General features: G+C 35.5%; 1 protein-coding gene across 1 annotated transcript in view; it reads right to left on the minus strand.

Annotated features, from left to right (window-relative positions):
- dock3 (dedicator of cytokinesis 3) overlaps window positions 1-16719 on the minus strand; it is a 258400-nt gene that overhangs the window by 173136 nt on the left and 68545 nt on the right. Inside the window, exons 2-3 of the mRNA XM_016490711.1 lie at window positions 11448-11531; window positions 4669-4709 (exon numbers count right to left, since the gene is read on the minus strand). Coding sequence (XP_016346197.1) covers window positions 4669-4709; window positions 11448-11531 — 125 coding nt within the window. The remainder of the gene's footprint in view (window positions 1-4668; window positions 4710-11447; window positions 11532-16719) is intronic.

The following is a 16719-nucleotide window of genomic DNA, read 5'->3' on the forward strand; positions in this document are numbered from 1 at the left end:
CAATATTCATAATTATTTAAACAATAGCATGTCAAATCAAATTACTGCACTACATTTATTTATTTATTTATTTATTTTCTTACTAAACTAACCTCATTGTATCTGCCAGGTGACTGTTATATTGAAAACACGAATTCAGAGCGTTCACATCAAAACAATGCTCCTGTTCATTCGTACATATGATTTCTAGAACATTTTGCCCAAAGCTTTTTATCTTTGATGGTTTGGATGAGGGCTTCTTCGTAGTTTAGCCATAGTTCTGTAAAGGTCACCGTATGCATAAAACTTTTCAGCTGTCCTCTGTACGGTGAACTTTACTCGCATAAAAGAAAATTGTTGGGAAATGTCAGCTACTGGATATGGATTTGTCAACATATGGCTGGATGTGACATATATTTGAATAGCGCGATCCAGTAATAAGACTTGAGACTGACACTCACTTTATACTGTAAAAAAATGTATTACAACAACTGAACCTTTTCTTAATACAGTTCTGATGTCTTATGTGGTGATTCCCAGTACATTCTAGTGAAGTGTAAGACATTTTGCCGCAGTATAGACCATTTTCAGCAACAAATAAGCTCAACATGGCGCCCGCAGTAATACCTGCTTGTACGTTTGCGCCCCTGAAGAAAACAGCTGCGGCGGACAAGATCTAAGTCTCTTTAAAGCTCCATCCTCCTCCTCTCATCCTGAGAAAATCTGTCTTTTGGGAGGAATATTTGCGGTACGCCCTGTCCTTGCCTCAACCTGGCTTTTGAGGTCAGGAAAAGCTGAATAACAAGCACAATCTTGTCTATGATGTGGAAATTAGCTACTCACTGCCACTTTTAAATAGACGTCACTGTTAAGTGAAGTGTTTAAGTATATTTCAAAACATGTCCTCAGATAACACTAAACCCAGCACAGTGGAGTCAAGAACACACTGAATAAATATGATTCTGCTGTAGAACCTTCTTATTCATGGAATGAATAAGATTCACATCTACAGGCAAAATGATTTGACATTTATTGTCAAATAAAGTAAAAAAGTAACACTGTATGTTCTGTGAACATTTCACAAATGTGTCAGTGATGCATGATGCGACAACATATGCAAAAATGGTTTTATGAAAATTTACTCAGAAATTAGTTTCGTAAACAAATATGTTTGCGCTGCATAATGTAGCAATTTACATAAGAAAAGGTTTTGCGAAAAATTCGCACAGACATTTGTTCTGTAGAAGACTTTGTCAGCACTCAGGGGTTAAAGCAAAAAAAAAATCCTGAGCTTGAACTTTTTTTCCGGGGGTTGGGGGTTGTGGGGGTGGACACATACACAGGGTTATTTGGCAAACAAAAAAAGAAAATGATTTTCCTTGAACCTTGAAAGTAACGTATCTGCCATTGCCATTAGCAAAAGAAAATCTTGAAACTAACTAGTAACGTATCTGCCATTGCCATTAGCCCTTCACGGGCTCAGACTATAGATTATGGTGGGCTATTTAAACAGCAATACGAAGAATGTTTACTCACTACAATATGGTGCAAACTTATGCTTTTGATATCAAGTTTTGCTGGTTTGATTTGTCCTTGATGGTGCAAGATGACCTACAATCTAAAACATGACATTTCTGAAATTGTTTTGTTCAAAAGAAATAATGGTAAATTAAATACTAGGAAATTAATATAAAATAGGAAATATACAAAGACAGTTTACTACAGAAAACTACAGTGCAGTTCAATTAACAACAGCAAAAACATTAAAATGGTCCAAGAACTGGTAACTTAAACAGGGTTCATACAGATACTGCAAAATAAAATTCCAGGACTTTCAAGGACTTGCACTACTTTTTTGGTTTTCAAGGACTAAAATCAGATCTCACTTATCAATCAATGTTGTTATTATCTTTCAAATGCTAATAAATAAAGTAATAAAACAAAATGGTACAAATAAAGTGCAATGTCATGCAAAGAACGCAATGGCAAATGTAACATTTGAAAGGATACTAGTTATCGCTTTCCTTATTCAAACGGATTTTTTTCATTAATATATGTTTGACCTGAAGAATGAAAGCTATATTATACACTTGGAAAATTATGAGCTTTATCACAATGTTTTAACTAATCTAGTGCTTAACTAATGATTATTTTGCTAATCAAGTAATCTACTGATTATTTTGACAAGTGAGTAATCTGATGTTTTTTAGTAATACAAATAGAACTAAGTGGCAAAGCAGGCTTTAATATGACTATATTTATATATAAAGTAACGATGAGGCAATAATAATTGGCCTCAAATAAAGTATCAAAACCAAGTAAATGGTTTTATTGAACAACACTGTTAAATACATTTAAGAAATTTTCAAATGACAAAATATTTGTCTTTTAATCACAAAAAGTAAACCAATGCAGTTGTATTTTGAAATATTTTAACTAATCTAGTGCTTAATTAATGATTATTTCGCTAATCAAGTAATCTACTGATTATTTTGACAAGTAATCTGATATTTTTTAGTAATACAAATAGAACTAAGTGGAAAAACCGGCTTTAATATGACTATATTTATACGATGAGGCAATACGAATTGTCCTAAAATAAAGTATCTAAACCAAGTACATGGTTTTATTGAACAACACTGTTAAATACACAATGTAATATGCCTATATTTATAACAAATACCTGCAGAGGGAGCCAACTGCCTGGTGAGGTTTCATGTGATTCAACGATTAAATCCATTTAATTTTAATATTTGGCCACATGCAAAGTCAGACACTTTTATTTTGAAATCGCGATGTACAATAAATCGCATATTTAGAAATATGTTGATGTTTTCTCCTGTGTTGGCATAGGTTTAAATGATTTACGTTACAAATCAAGTGAGTTTTCCCAGATGAATGTTAAGCAACCCAAACTCACCGCATATGTAGAGGAAGAGTTTAGCCCCTTCACACATACAGATTTTACTGGTAAATTACCGTTAAGAGATCATGTGTGAACAGGACCTTTTCAAAAATCCCGGTGAATTTGTTCTGGCAATCATATCGCTCTTATGGAGATGATGTGATTACTCTGAGCTGTTTACAAAGCTCCGCTGCTTTTTTAATAGCTTTTCTATGTAAATATAGATTATGCTAGATGGAAATCTTTGACCATTGCGCCTCGCAGCTTTTTCAATGTGTCGCGCTCGAGACCCAGGCTTCTTTCCATTCATCAGCTGCGACTCTGCAATTGGATACTATTATGCGCGTCTCGTGTTTATAAGAGCAAAAACTTCTGATTGGCTAGTAATGTTAGTTTGGTTGAGAGTGAAAGCTGTGTTCCTCTCATACATTGGTAGGCGAACTCATGAACTCGAACGTGATATCAACAAGTGTTTTTAAATGTAGGATGACTATCTTTTTTTTTTCCCGCAGCCAAACGCCGCACGCCGGAGATCCGGCACGGTGCCAGAGAACTTTAAGCTCTGAGCACTGCATGATGTGTAAATGTATACTTTTGCAATTAATTTGCACAGAAATTTACGCAGAAAATTTGTCGGCACTGTGTGGTGCATCAATTGAAGCAAGAGTGGTTTTATAGGATTTGTTTCTTGAATGATGCAACGATTTATGTACAATGGTTTTTACGAACAATTTACACAGAAATTAATTATCTAAATGAATGTGTAAGTTTACGCAAATGGCTTAATTAACATTTTACAGAAAATTAACTTTGTTTTATTAAATTTGTTCTATAAACAAATAGTCTAAGTACTAACAAATTACACAGAAGTTTGTTCTGTAAAGAAATGTGTTGGTTCTGTATAATGTGAGAATTTACATGAGAATGGTTTTATGAACTTTTTAAGCACAAATGTATTTAAGATTCAAGTTGACAGGCAAAATCTTCATATTTATCCAAATAGAATTTTATATTAGAGATAACATTTAGTGATATTCAGTTCAACTCAAAATTGCAATTTATTCGTAAAATCTGGCAACTGGAACCTTATTCAGAGATAAGGTTTGTATCCTTTGTTGTCGCTTAGATCCTTTATTGTCTATTCGTTCTGATATTTTTTTCATGAAATGGTATTCACAACCAATTTTACATTAGGTATATTTTGGAGTATTTTAAAAAGGCAGCATTACCTAACAACAGTAGAAACAATAGCCCACGCAGCCTTTGAGTGAGCACTGTAGAGAGAGTCCCTAGCTGCTAAAATTTAGAAAGATCACTGCTACATATTTCCAACCAGTCAAAGGCCAGTTATTGTAAAATGCATGTATTGATTTCATTTTGTAGCACAGGGAAAAAAAACACTTTCTCTGTAAACAAGAGAACTATTGCAAGGTAAGGGTTTAATTTTTGTCTGGCAGTCGATGTGCCTCATTCAGTGAAATTATATAGAGATGTCAATTTATTACAAAGTAATCAGTAATAATAATAATTATAATTTTTTTTTAAGTGAAAGACATGGTTGCATTTTATCATTTGCATTTAGCAGAATTTTTCCCTGCTTCCTGTGGCTGTATCAAAACAGGCACGGGTCATGACCTACAAGTGGAAAACCACAGTTCAACAGTAGATCTTTGTTGTTTACTTGACATTCAAACAGGGTCACTGTAGATCAACAAGGAAACAAACTGCACACCAGATGAACCGTAAAATCCATATTACTGAGTATGAAAAATGAATCAGTTTACCTTGATTGTGGGTTTCTTGGTGGAAAATCCTCGGTACCATCCTGTAATAGACAAAATACAAATGTTAATTGAGAAACATTGAAAATCGAATAATAATAATAATAATAAATGAAATAGCCACAAATCAGACTGACATTAAAAATAAAAAAATAACGTGACGTAACGTAACAAGTATGCACTAAATGGAAGCCCATTTCCACCACTGAATTAAAAAAAAAATTATAAAGCTAATTGCAACTTTTTATCTCACAATTCTAACTTTTTTTTCTCGCAATTGCGAGTTTACATCTGGCAATTCTGTCTTTTTTCTAAGAATTGTGAGATATAAACTCACAATTGCGAGTTATAAATCCAGAATTGCTTGATTTAAAGTCAGTATTGCAGGCTATAAACTTGCAATTGTGAGTTATAAAGCCAGAATTGTGATATATAAACTGGAAATCGTGACTTTTTTTTCTCAGAATTGCGTGATATAAATTCGCAATTTCAAGTTATTACGTCAGAATTGTGAGATTTAAACTCACAATTTAATAACAATAAACTGTTTCCCTCTCAGAACTGGACTTTATAATTCGCAATTACGAGTTTATATCTTGCAATTCTGACTTTATAACTTGCAATTGCGAGTTTATATCTCACAATTCCGAGAAAAAGTCAGAATTGCAAGATGTAAACTCGCAATTGCGAAAAAAAAAAAAAAACTTCAAAATTGTGAGATAAAAAGTTGCAATTACCTTTTTTTTATTTATTTTTTTATTCAGTGGCAGAAACGGGCTTCCATAGCACCAGTATGCAGTGACCAAAAATAAATAAATAATCTCAGACAAAAAAGAACTGTTCAGATGAAATATGACAGGCACTCAATAAATGTGTAGCGCTCCCTATGATCAAAAGGTAAATTGAAAGTGTATTTGGGGGCATCTTACTCAAGTGGGTGTCCTGGCCCATGTAGCTTTATACATCTGTAATATTCACCCATGAAATACATATCCAAATATCAGTTCTTTTTGTCAACATACTGAACTGTATGCTGGATGCACACATACACTTGACTTTTTGACTCTGAAAAAGTGCTTCACTGCATCCCTAATGCATCGAATCGCATTTTCACAGCAACTATGCCGTGTTGAAGGCCATATTTTTTAGATGAGGTGGAACATAAAGACTGGAACTTATAGTACACTAAGGTCTGGGCCATCAATTTCACTGGCTGATGTCCAGAACATCTCAGAAATATTCTGCCTCCCAGCAGATTCACCACACTGCTGCAGAACCCCACCAACATCATAATAAGCCTTCAGTCCATAATAAACAAGCTCAAAACATTCAAGTCTCTGCACAGTATGTCACCTTATTATTACAGTAAGAAAGCCAGCTGTTAGCAACTCTAGCCGCATAAAGGGCTACATAATGACACATTAAATCATGACTAAATAGTCGCCTGGAGTAATAACACTTCTTTATTCTACACTGCTTGCTCAGCAAGGCTTTTTATAACACTTTCAAACTAACTTTTTAATGATAAAGATGAAGAGCAGACATTTTTGATGTGGTAAAATACTTTCATCCATTGGTTGATTTCCCAGAACAGTATAAACTGTGGCAAATTCAAAACATTGCCTTGCTTGTTTAATCAACATAGCAACAAGAGATCAACCAATGGCATGAATTTAGGGTGTGTTCAGGAAACCTGTTTGAAACATTTCATTTCTGCACTTCTTCATTGTGTAAATCATCTTATAGCAAAAAGTAGTACAATCATGAGGTCTGAAGATTTTGATATTAAAATAAAAGTTAATGATTCAGTTAGTGAATTAAACATGGAAACAAGATATTTTTTATACAGTCGCTGCTGAGGTAGACTGGGGGTAAAAACATTAAAAATGTTGTAGGTGATACAACAAATACTGCAGGTAACAAATACACTGTAATATAACATTATGTGACGAGTATGAATAAAGTGTATACCAAATAATTTTCATGAAAAAGGCTTCACCAAATACAGCAAATACATCTATATATGTACTTCTCCACTTTCTGTCTTTTTTCTCACACTATTTGTCTGGGAAAAGAAATTTGCCTTGGCCACATCATCTACCAAATTATTCCCTGGCTTTTCTCTGCTTGAGTATTTCTCACTTAATTAGAGCATAAATAACCGGTACCTCCCCTGAAGCTAAATCATTAGCTATTAGCAAAGACCTATTATGGCAAAAAAAAAATCAATAAAATCAGCAGCAACAGCAACCCTGACTAATATCAATCCCTTTCTGAAGAAAAATGCCACAAAAAATGATGCCACAAAGCTGCTGCTCTGGATGGTTGCCAGAGTGTTGCTATGCAGTTGCTAAGGTGTCTTGAGTAATGTTAGCATGTTGCTATGCCAATAGGTGTTCTGAGTAGTTGCCAGGGTGTTGCTATTCAGTTGCTAAGGTGTCTTGAGTGATGAAAACATGTTGCTATGCCAATAGATGTTACGGGTGGTTGCCATGCAGTTGCTGAGGTGTCTTTAGGGATGTTAGCATGTTGCTATGCCAATAGGTGTTCTGGGTAGTTGCCAGTGTGTTGCTATGCACTTGCTAAGGTATCTTGTGTGATGTTAGCATGTTGCTATGCCAATAGGTGTTCTGGGTAGTTGCCAGTGTGTTGCTATGCACTTGCTAAGGTATCTTGTGTGATGTTAGCATGTTGCTATGCCAATAGTTGTTCTTAGTAGTTGCCAGGGTGTTGTTATGCAGTTGTTAAGGTGCATTGAGTGATGTTAGCATGTTGCTAAGCCAATAGGAGTTATAGATAGTTGACAGGGTGTTGCTATGCAGTTGGTAAGGTGTCTTTTGAGTGATGTAAACATGTTGCTATACCAATATATGTTATGGGTGGTTGCCATGGTGTTGCCATCATGCAGTTGCTAAGGTGGCTTGAGTGATGTTAGCATGTTGCAATGCCAATATGTGTTGTAGGTAGTTGCCAGGGTGTTGCTATGCAGTTGCTAAGGTGTCTTGAGCGATGTTAGCATTCTGCTATGCTAATAGTTGTTATTGGTGATTGCTAGGGTGTTGCTATTGTAACTGAAACACTATGCTGTTTGTTAAGGTGTCTTGAGTGATGTTACCATATTGTTATGTTGATACTAAGATGCTCTGGATGGTTGTCAGTGTGTTGCTATGCAGTTGCTAAGGTGTCTTGAATGATGCTAGCCTGTTGCTATGCCAATAGGCTACTAAGGTGTTCTGGATAGTTGCTAAGATGTTGCCATGCAGTTTGTTAAGGTGAGTGATGTCACCATGTTGCTATGCAGATATTATGGTGATCTGGATGGTTGCCAGGGTGTTGCTATGCAGTTGCTCAGGTGTCTTGAATGATGTTACCATGTTGCTATGCCAATAGTTGTTATTGGTGGTTGCTAGGGTGTTGCTATGCCGTTGCTTAGGTGTCTTGAGTGATGTTACCATGTTGCTATGCAGATACTAGGGTGTTCAGGATGGTTGTCAGGGTGTTTCTAAGTCATTGCTAAGGTACACTGTGGGATGTTAGCACATTGCTTTGTCTATACTACTCATTACTTATTTTACTAGCCACTTAGCAATATTAGCATACTATTTCAGAGATGTAAAAACACTCTTCAATATTACACAATTTAATATGCAGGCCTTATCAAGCCTGACTAACTATGTAATGGTGGGACATTTGGACTTGGTAGAGAATCTGTGGAAAACAGGAAGTGAAATTGTTGGTGTGTGATGCAATCATTCATGTAGCCATTTGTAAACAATCTGCTGTGACAACCGTGGAAAATATTCATAAGCTTGGCTGCTAACGTCACTCACACCTGTGGCCATCTGTCTCAAACGCAACCCAGACTCTGCCGTATTAATCATGGCAGTCTATCTTAGTTAGTATTCTCCCCAGGTGCATCTTGAAAATGGAGGAGGTGCACTTTGCAATTAGCTATTTGGTTTATGTGAGGAATGAGCTGGACACGTCAGTCAACGTTAGCCGTTTCCATTGTCACTTTCCATTTAGCACCACAACGAACCATGCTATTAGCTAATGAACAACATTTGGACGTGGTACATTGGTCTTGTATCAGGTTGTGTGACACAAATTGGCATTGGGTCCACATGAGTGTCAATACATTTATAGCATATTAGCAATGTGGAAATGATTTTGCCGTTAGCTTGCTACAAGCTGATGCACAGTACCTAGCAAACCAGATGTTGAGGTCTCCTCTAGAGAAGAATCCATACCAAAACAACCACAAAAAGTTGTCAGTGCTGTATACAAACAGTGTTTGTGCTAGAGGCCGACTGTAGGCATTAGCTGTGATAGATTAGCAGACGGCTCATGTTTGCTGGCGTGAGGCTTCCATGTGGACACGAGGAAACTCAGCATCAACACACAGCTGCCAACAAACAAACACCTGATGAAATGTGTCATCTCTGTCTGTGTCTCTCAACAGGTGTAGACTGCAGGGACGTGTTGAGCTGTCAGATTGTTCATGCTCACAGCTGTGGTGGTGACATGTCTATCTCAAGAGGTTTTGCTCTTTAGAGTGCCACACCCTTGTGGGATTAACACTAGACAACTGCTGTCTGTCTGTCTGTCAGACTATCTATTATCTACATGTCTGTCTACCAGTCTGACTACATACGTACTAACTACTGTATCTGTCTATCAGTAAATGTATTTATCTTTCTGTCTGTCTGTCTATCTATCTATCTATCTATCTATCTATCTATCTATCTATCTATCTATCTATTGCCACGATAGACGGTGCTGACGGTGATACCGGTGTTAAGCCGCAACACCGGTTACGTCACTTGCCCAATGCGGCACCGACTCCCACCATCATTTTGATTTTTTATAGAAATAAAAATCATTTAGTTCAGTAAAAGAACAGACACTACAATTAAAAACTGAACGCGGCTGCTCAATGCAGCGTGCTGAACGACAGTCGCATCACAGATCAGATTTCATTTATCCAGTGAGGAGAGTGAGTCCAGCTGACTAAGGCTGTTAAAATGGCTGAAAAACTAAATTCGAATTTTGTACTTAAATATTATCAAAAGTCGAATTATATTCGAATTTAAAATGCATAATTTTAGTTATGGTGAAGAATAGCTTTTGGGACTGACTTAGATCTGTCAAGAAACCAAAGTTTGCAAATAGAAATTACAGTATGTCAAAAATAGTTTCCTTTGTTTCTATTTTATGCCTCAGAACTTAACTGAGAAAAGTCTCTTGAGCTATTAAAAAAGCAACCCCGAAGCAATAACATTTCCAATGGGAGATAAAGCTAGTCTCAAAGTAAACTGATTTGAGAATAAATGAATCATACAAAAGGTGACTTGCAAAATGTTTGAAGCCTAGGGGGACCATCAACGTCTAGAAGATCTTGCTTCATCTAATTCTTCTCACAGTATTCCTGATAAAGGAAGATTACTCATGGAAAAAGTGAATGAACTCTCAATCAATACTGGAGGACCGATGTGCCACGGCTAATATCACATGGTCAGTCCCGTAATCTGAGCGAGCCAGCACATTCAGGCCAGGGTGCCGATGTACAGCTTTCATCAAAGCAATCGATGATACGCCCATATGAATCAAGCCCTTGTCCTGAAATGGGCACACAACAATCCCATCAACTTCATCTGCAGAACTAAGGTAACAGTAAGCTAAAGCTAGCTAATAGTGTTGTTGTGCAAAAAGTCATGAAATAAAAACAAACGTATAAAACCTCTAACTTTGAAGAAGCTTTAGTTCTCTTAAAGTCTACCTGATTATGAATATACAGTGGGTACGGAAAGTATTCAGACCCCCTTAAATTTTTCACTCTTTGTTATATTGCAGCCATTTGCTAAAATAATTTGTTAATTTTTTTTCCTCATTAATGTACACACAGCACCCCATATTGACAGAAAAACACAGAATTGTTGACATTTTTGCAGATTTATTAAAAAAGAAAAACTGAAATATCACATGGGGGGGTCTGAATACTTTCCATACCCACTGTATGCTAATCAAACATGCATTACTGCTCTGTAGGCTGGAATACAGTTACATGATGACCCTAGATGCGCCCTGGAAATCTGTGTTGAAAGTCTCTTGGTTACAGTTAAGTATTCAGAATTATTCTGGTTCCTAAAGACTGCCGGCAGCACAAGTTACATACTGAGCAAAAAACAGGAGAATATGTCTTATAGTATACAAGACGTACCGAACTAAGAGTGGGTGGCAAATGTTGATATATCTCTTGGCACTTTCCATGAAGAGGTTACGCAAAAGGGCTTGAAAGTTTATTTCAATGGTCATGCCTAACCTTTGGAAAATGTTTTCTATCCACCATAGGAGGTCAAATGAAGTATTTGTGCATTTTATTATTTTTGTCAACATGGCAATACAGTTTAATGGTTCGACCCTGACTCCATTGTTTTGTTTTTTAGAAACAAACATGCTAATTAAATAAGTTGTTTCAAAAAATATGAAAATTATACTTTTTAAAACATAATTTGAAAAAGAATAAATGGTAACAGAGTTGATTTTTTTTTTTTTTTTACATAAATTGAGCTGCCATTCTGTAGGACAAGATAGTTTGGGACAAAAAAGTGGTTTTAAGTTATTAGTAACTTACATTTTCAATAAACTGGAGAAACATATTATATTACAAAAAAGTGCCTTTCATAGTATTCACAAGATTTTCCATCAAGGCCCATTTAAAAAAGTATGCTTCCAAAGACATCAGCTTAAAAGTTTCACTATACTTCTGGAGAATGACTTACCTTCACATTTCTCCAGGATCTGAACCGTTTCTCCAAGCTCTAGAGTCAGACCATGTGACACTGATCCGCGGAAACCACAGACCACTGAGAAAAGAAAAAAGAGAAGAGAAAAACGAGTTAGATGCTTAATGAAAACATTCAGAGACAATTCATTGTAAATAAAACCACAAAACAATTTGATGTTAAAAGCGAAGTCATTTCTGCACAACTACCCTCCTGAACAGAATTCACACACTCCCCCTGTCTGCCACTGGTCAGAAAGCCCCGCCCCCAACTCATGCTATTGGTTGAGTCAGGCTGGTCATACTACTCAAAAAAACAGAGCAATGTGTTTATAGCGCCACTATGGAAGCCCGTTTCCTCCACTGAATAAAAAATTTAAAAGGTAACTGCGACTTTTTACCTCACAATTCCGACTTTTTTCTCGCAATTGTGTTAACATTTTGCAATTCAGAAATGCGAGATATACACTCGCAATTGCGAGTTATAAAGTCAGAATCATGGGTCATAAACTCGAAATTGCGAGAAGTAAAGATATAAACTCTCAATTCTGACTTTTTTCTTGCAATTCTGACGTTTCTCTCACAATTGTGTGATATAAACCCGCAACTGCTAAAAATAAAGGCATAATTACACACTCACAATTCTGACCTTTTTTCTCACATTTGCAAGTTTAGATTTTGCAATTTTGAGTTTATATCCCATAATTCTGATGTTTTGTCTTGCGATTCTGACTTCTTTGCTCAGAATTGTGCAATATAAACTTGTAGTTTAAAATTATATAGTCCAATTCTGAGGGGGAAAATCACTGACTATTTTCTTACAATTGCGAGTTTATATCTCACAATTCTGACTTGCAATTGCGCGTTACAAAGTCAGAATTGCGAGATAAAAACTCACAATTGCGAGAAAAAAGTCAGAATTGTGAAATAAAAAGTCACAGTTATCTTTTTATTATTATTTTTTTTTATTCTGTGGTGGAAACAAGCTTCCATACGCCTCAGAGACACAATATTTAAACTTTTTTGTTGTTGTTGAGGAAATCCACCTACAAATGGCTTACAAGGTGACCTTCCATATTAAGTAATATATTACATTATATAATACAAAGCAAGTACAATATTACAAAATATACCATTGGGGAACACTACACAATTAAAACACATCACTAAATTCAACAGAACAGAGATGAATAATTGTTGGCTTTCCATAGCAGTGAGCTCTTTATGTTCTCCATACATTTATTTTTCAAATGGTGAGATTTGGTTCAGTTATAAATTCACTGGATACTGGAATTCACGCTGTTGTTCAGGGATAAGCCAAAGATAAAGACAAAGCTACTATCATATTCAGGTCATCTGTAGCCCATGCTTTTGCCGCTGGGTTCAGTAGAACAAAATGTGTTTTTTGCTTGTTTTTTATTGGGCCACATTGTTTTCTTCCCTGGTAACTGCATTTTCTATCAAAATATAGTTACTATAGTGTTGTTATTACTCCAGACACACTGTGATAACTTAGAATCAGCCACCACTGTAGGGTTGTAAAAACAAAATACAGACATTTTAAAAAGTTTTAATTGAAATTTCACTCAAATTATTATGCTGATAACATAATTTATACTTTTTTTTCTTTATTTAGGTTATATCTAATAATGATTCCGTAGCACAGTATATGGTACCATGGTGCCTCTCTATACAGTGCAGATGGGTTGAGCAGCGCAGTGGAAATAATAGGATTTATTTTCAATGAATGCATTCCAGAATAGCAAAAACGGACATGTGCGGTTTTAAAAGCAGAGATATTCTGAATTGCCATGGTAACCTGGACAGAGCATCACAGGGAATTATCGAATCCATGTTGATGAGAAAGCTCATGCGCCTGAGAGCCTTGCTGATTACTTTAAGAAGCAAAATTGAGCATGTGTGTAAATAGAGATTTCTCTGAAGATATATTTTTGTAAAAAGCACATTATTAAAATAAACCCACTCCTTAGTCCACATACAAATGCAGTTTATTCAGTCCCCCAAACTGGAAAATAAGCCATCCGCTGGCCATTTCATTATATAAGGATGGGATTATAATGGTCAGACAGGCAGACCAGCTGAAATGCCCGGAACAAAGCACAGTAGTTTTTCTGAATCCTTCTGTATTTGTGCAACATGATCCTGTCTGGCTTGTTTTGCTGCTGTACACAGACATCTGATGGGGCTTCTCACAATCCCAAATTGATATCCACGTCTGGTCTAGAAACAAACTGTTCCCGGTGTTACCATGGAACCGGTTACATCGCTGCTCCGGGAAACAATTCAAGCATCCGTGATTTATTTGGAATAGACAATGGTTTAGATGGCAAATGTGATTTTGCATGTTGCATACATTTATTTGTATATACCATGATCCTTATTCGTTGCCTGACGAGTTGAATTATAGTTCTTACACTATTTGAAGGAGATCATGCATTCATTTCAATAGCTATAACCGCTTTTATAAGTACAATGAAGTTTCATAATGAAATACGGTATCTGAGTAAAGGTCGATTTGGACTAAAAAAAACATACAGTCAACAATCAAACAGGGACAGAGCGTCTTTCAGGATTTGTCATGTTCATTTACCTATTTCTGATTACACTGTACCATTTGTTATTTATTTTCAAAGATCACGGTTTAATATTTAATGCTTGTTAGAAGGCTCCCTCTGCAGTTTCCACAAAAAACATGTGACTGCCGCCAGAGGTCTGCATTTAGTGAATAATTCAATAGCTATTAAAAGAGCTTTTCATGAGTTAATCCCACTAAAAGATGGAACGACATAAACAATATGTGTCTTGAATATGGAAGACTATTAATGGCATCAGAAATGGCATTGTGATGGCCCTAATGCTGTAAAACAAATTAAAAATGCTGTCCGGTTAATATTTAGGTCGCCAAGATGTCTGTAAAAGAGCAAATCATGCAGAACACATCATATTTGTCTACAAACACCTGAGAAATACCTTAAAAATAGTGAAAACATCTATCAGAAAAAAACACACTGAATATACCGTGGTAAATATTTGCATGGCTATGAGCAGATAGGATTCCCTTATGAAAATTAAACCAAAAAACCATGGTTACTATAGTTAAGCCATGGTACCCACAAATTAACCATGGTTTTGCTTCATTAACCATAGTTTAACCATGGTATTTGTAGTAAAACTGTGGTTATACAAATGGTAATCAATACGCCAAAAGAAATATGGTTACTACACTTTTACTAGGGCTGAACGATATCGCCAAAATTTATATCACGATATATTTCTTAATTTCAATCGATACGATATAATTCCGATATCGATATGAACACTATTAAAAAAAAAGCCTTATAAAAACTGCCAAGAACACCCACAACAGATGTATGTGCATACAAACTTCTGAAAAATGAATTTTCCAAGTCTATGAAACCTCCTATAAAACTATACAATATTTAAGAAAAAAAAAAACAGCACAAATAAATTAATGTTTACCTTATATCAAACTATAGGCTGACATACACCAGTCAAAAGTTTTTGAACAGTAAGATTTTTAATGTTTTTTAAATAATTCTCTTCTGCTCACCAAGCCTGCATTTATTTGATCCAAAATACAGCAAAAACAGTAACATTTTGAAATATGTTTACTATTAAAAATAACTGTTTTCTATTTTAAAATATTTTAAAATGTGATTTATTCCTGTGATTTCAAAGCTCAATTTTTAGCATCATTACTCCAGCCACATGATCCTTCAGAAATCATTCTAATATTCGGATTTGCTGCTCAAAAACATGTATTATTATGTTGAAAACAAAGGAGTAGAATTTTTTCCGATTTCTTTGATGAATAGCAAGTTCAGAAGAACAGCATTTATCTGAAATATAATTTTTTTTTAACATTATAATCTTTTTGATCAATTTAAATCATCCTTGCTAAATAAAAGTATTATAAATAAAATAAAATTGCAGCGCTAAATAACATTTTATAATTTCAAATAGAAAGCAGTTATTTTAAATAGTAAAAAAAATTCAAAATGTTACTGTTTTTGCTGTACTTTGGATCAAATAAATGCAGGCTTGGTGAGCAGAAGATAATTCTTTAAAAAAATTAAAAATACAAATCTTACTGTTAAAAAACTTTTTACTGGTAGTGTAGGCTGATTATTCTTATAGATTGAGACAAATGTGCTTCACCCAGGATAAAGAATATGAAAAGTGCTCTGAGTTGCTGCAGAAATCAGAAAAAAGGGTGAGCAACAACAAAAACATGTTGCTGGAGACGGGCTTATTATTGAAAATGCAAATTCATTATCTGTCAGCAGGATGAAACTGTCATCGAAACTTTTCTGAATTTTCTGAAGTTCAGAGATACATTCATATAAAACACCCGTGCTGCGTTTTGATTTTGAAAGTCAAACGCCTCAAACGCCATCAACGAAGTCAAAGCCTTTTGGAAAAACCGTTATTGAAAAAAATTATATTGCGATACATACTGATATTGAATTATTGTCCAGCCCTAACTTTTACTATAATAAAAGTAAACACTTAACATCCAAAATGGTATTATAGTGTCATTTAGTATACAAAGTAATTTTATGTGATGTACACAGCTGCTAGGCTAACCAATTCTAAATTGCAACACAACAAAAATAAACACAACATCCAAAAACAGACACTACAGCATTGTTGTTTAGTATAACCATCCTTATGTGACATATTAGCTAATAGCCTAACCAATGCTAACTTGCTACACAACAAATATAACAAATATAAATCGTAAAATAGGCATTAATACATTGTAGAGTATATAAACCATCTTTGTGTAATGTACACAATGTACACAGTAGCCAATGCTAACTTGCAACACAATAAAAATAAACACTTAACATCTGAAAACGTACTCGGTTACTAACGTAACCTCGGTTCCCTGAGATACGGAACGAGTACTGCATCTGTTTAAGACGCTTGGGGAAAACTCCTTTTTCTCCAATGACTGAAGCCTTTCAATAATGCAGTATAACTGTATGGTCATTGGTTCGTGCAGTGAATAAAAAATGAACCAATGGCTCAGCAGCGGAGCATAATAGCATCAATTATCCATTTGGGAAGTCTCTGCTTCGTAACCGGACAACCCTTGGTGCGGCCACCGAAGCATACGAATAGCTGATCCGACCACCTGAACGGGGCGGAACGCTCAACATAGCCTTTCAGCGCCCTGACGGGACAGAGTAAGTTCAACTCTTGGTCTTGCTCCGAAGGAGTAA

The sequence above is a fragment of the Sinocyclocheilus anshuiensis genome, unplaced genomic scaffold, assembly GCF_001515605.1.
Source record: "Sinocyclocheilus anshuiensis isolate Anshui unplaced genomic scaffold, SAMN03320099.WGS_v1.1 scaffold510, whole genome shotgun sequence".
Classification (NCBI taxonomy): domain Eukaryota; kingdom Metazoa; phylum Chordata; class Actinopteri; order Cypriniformes; family Cyprinidae; genus Sinocyclocheilus; species Sinocyclocheilus anshuiensis.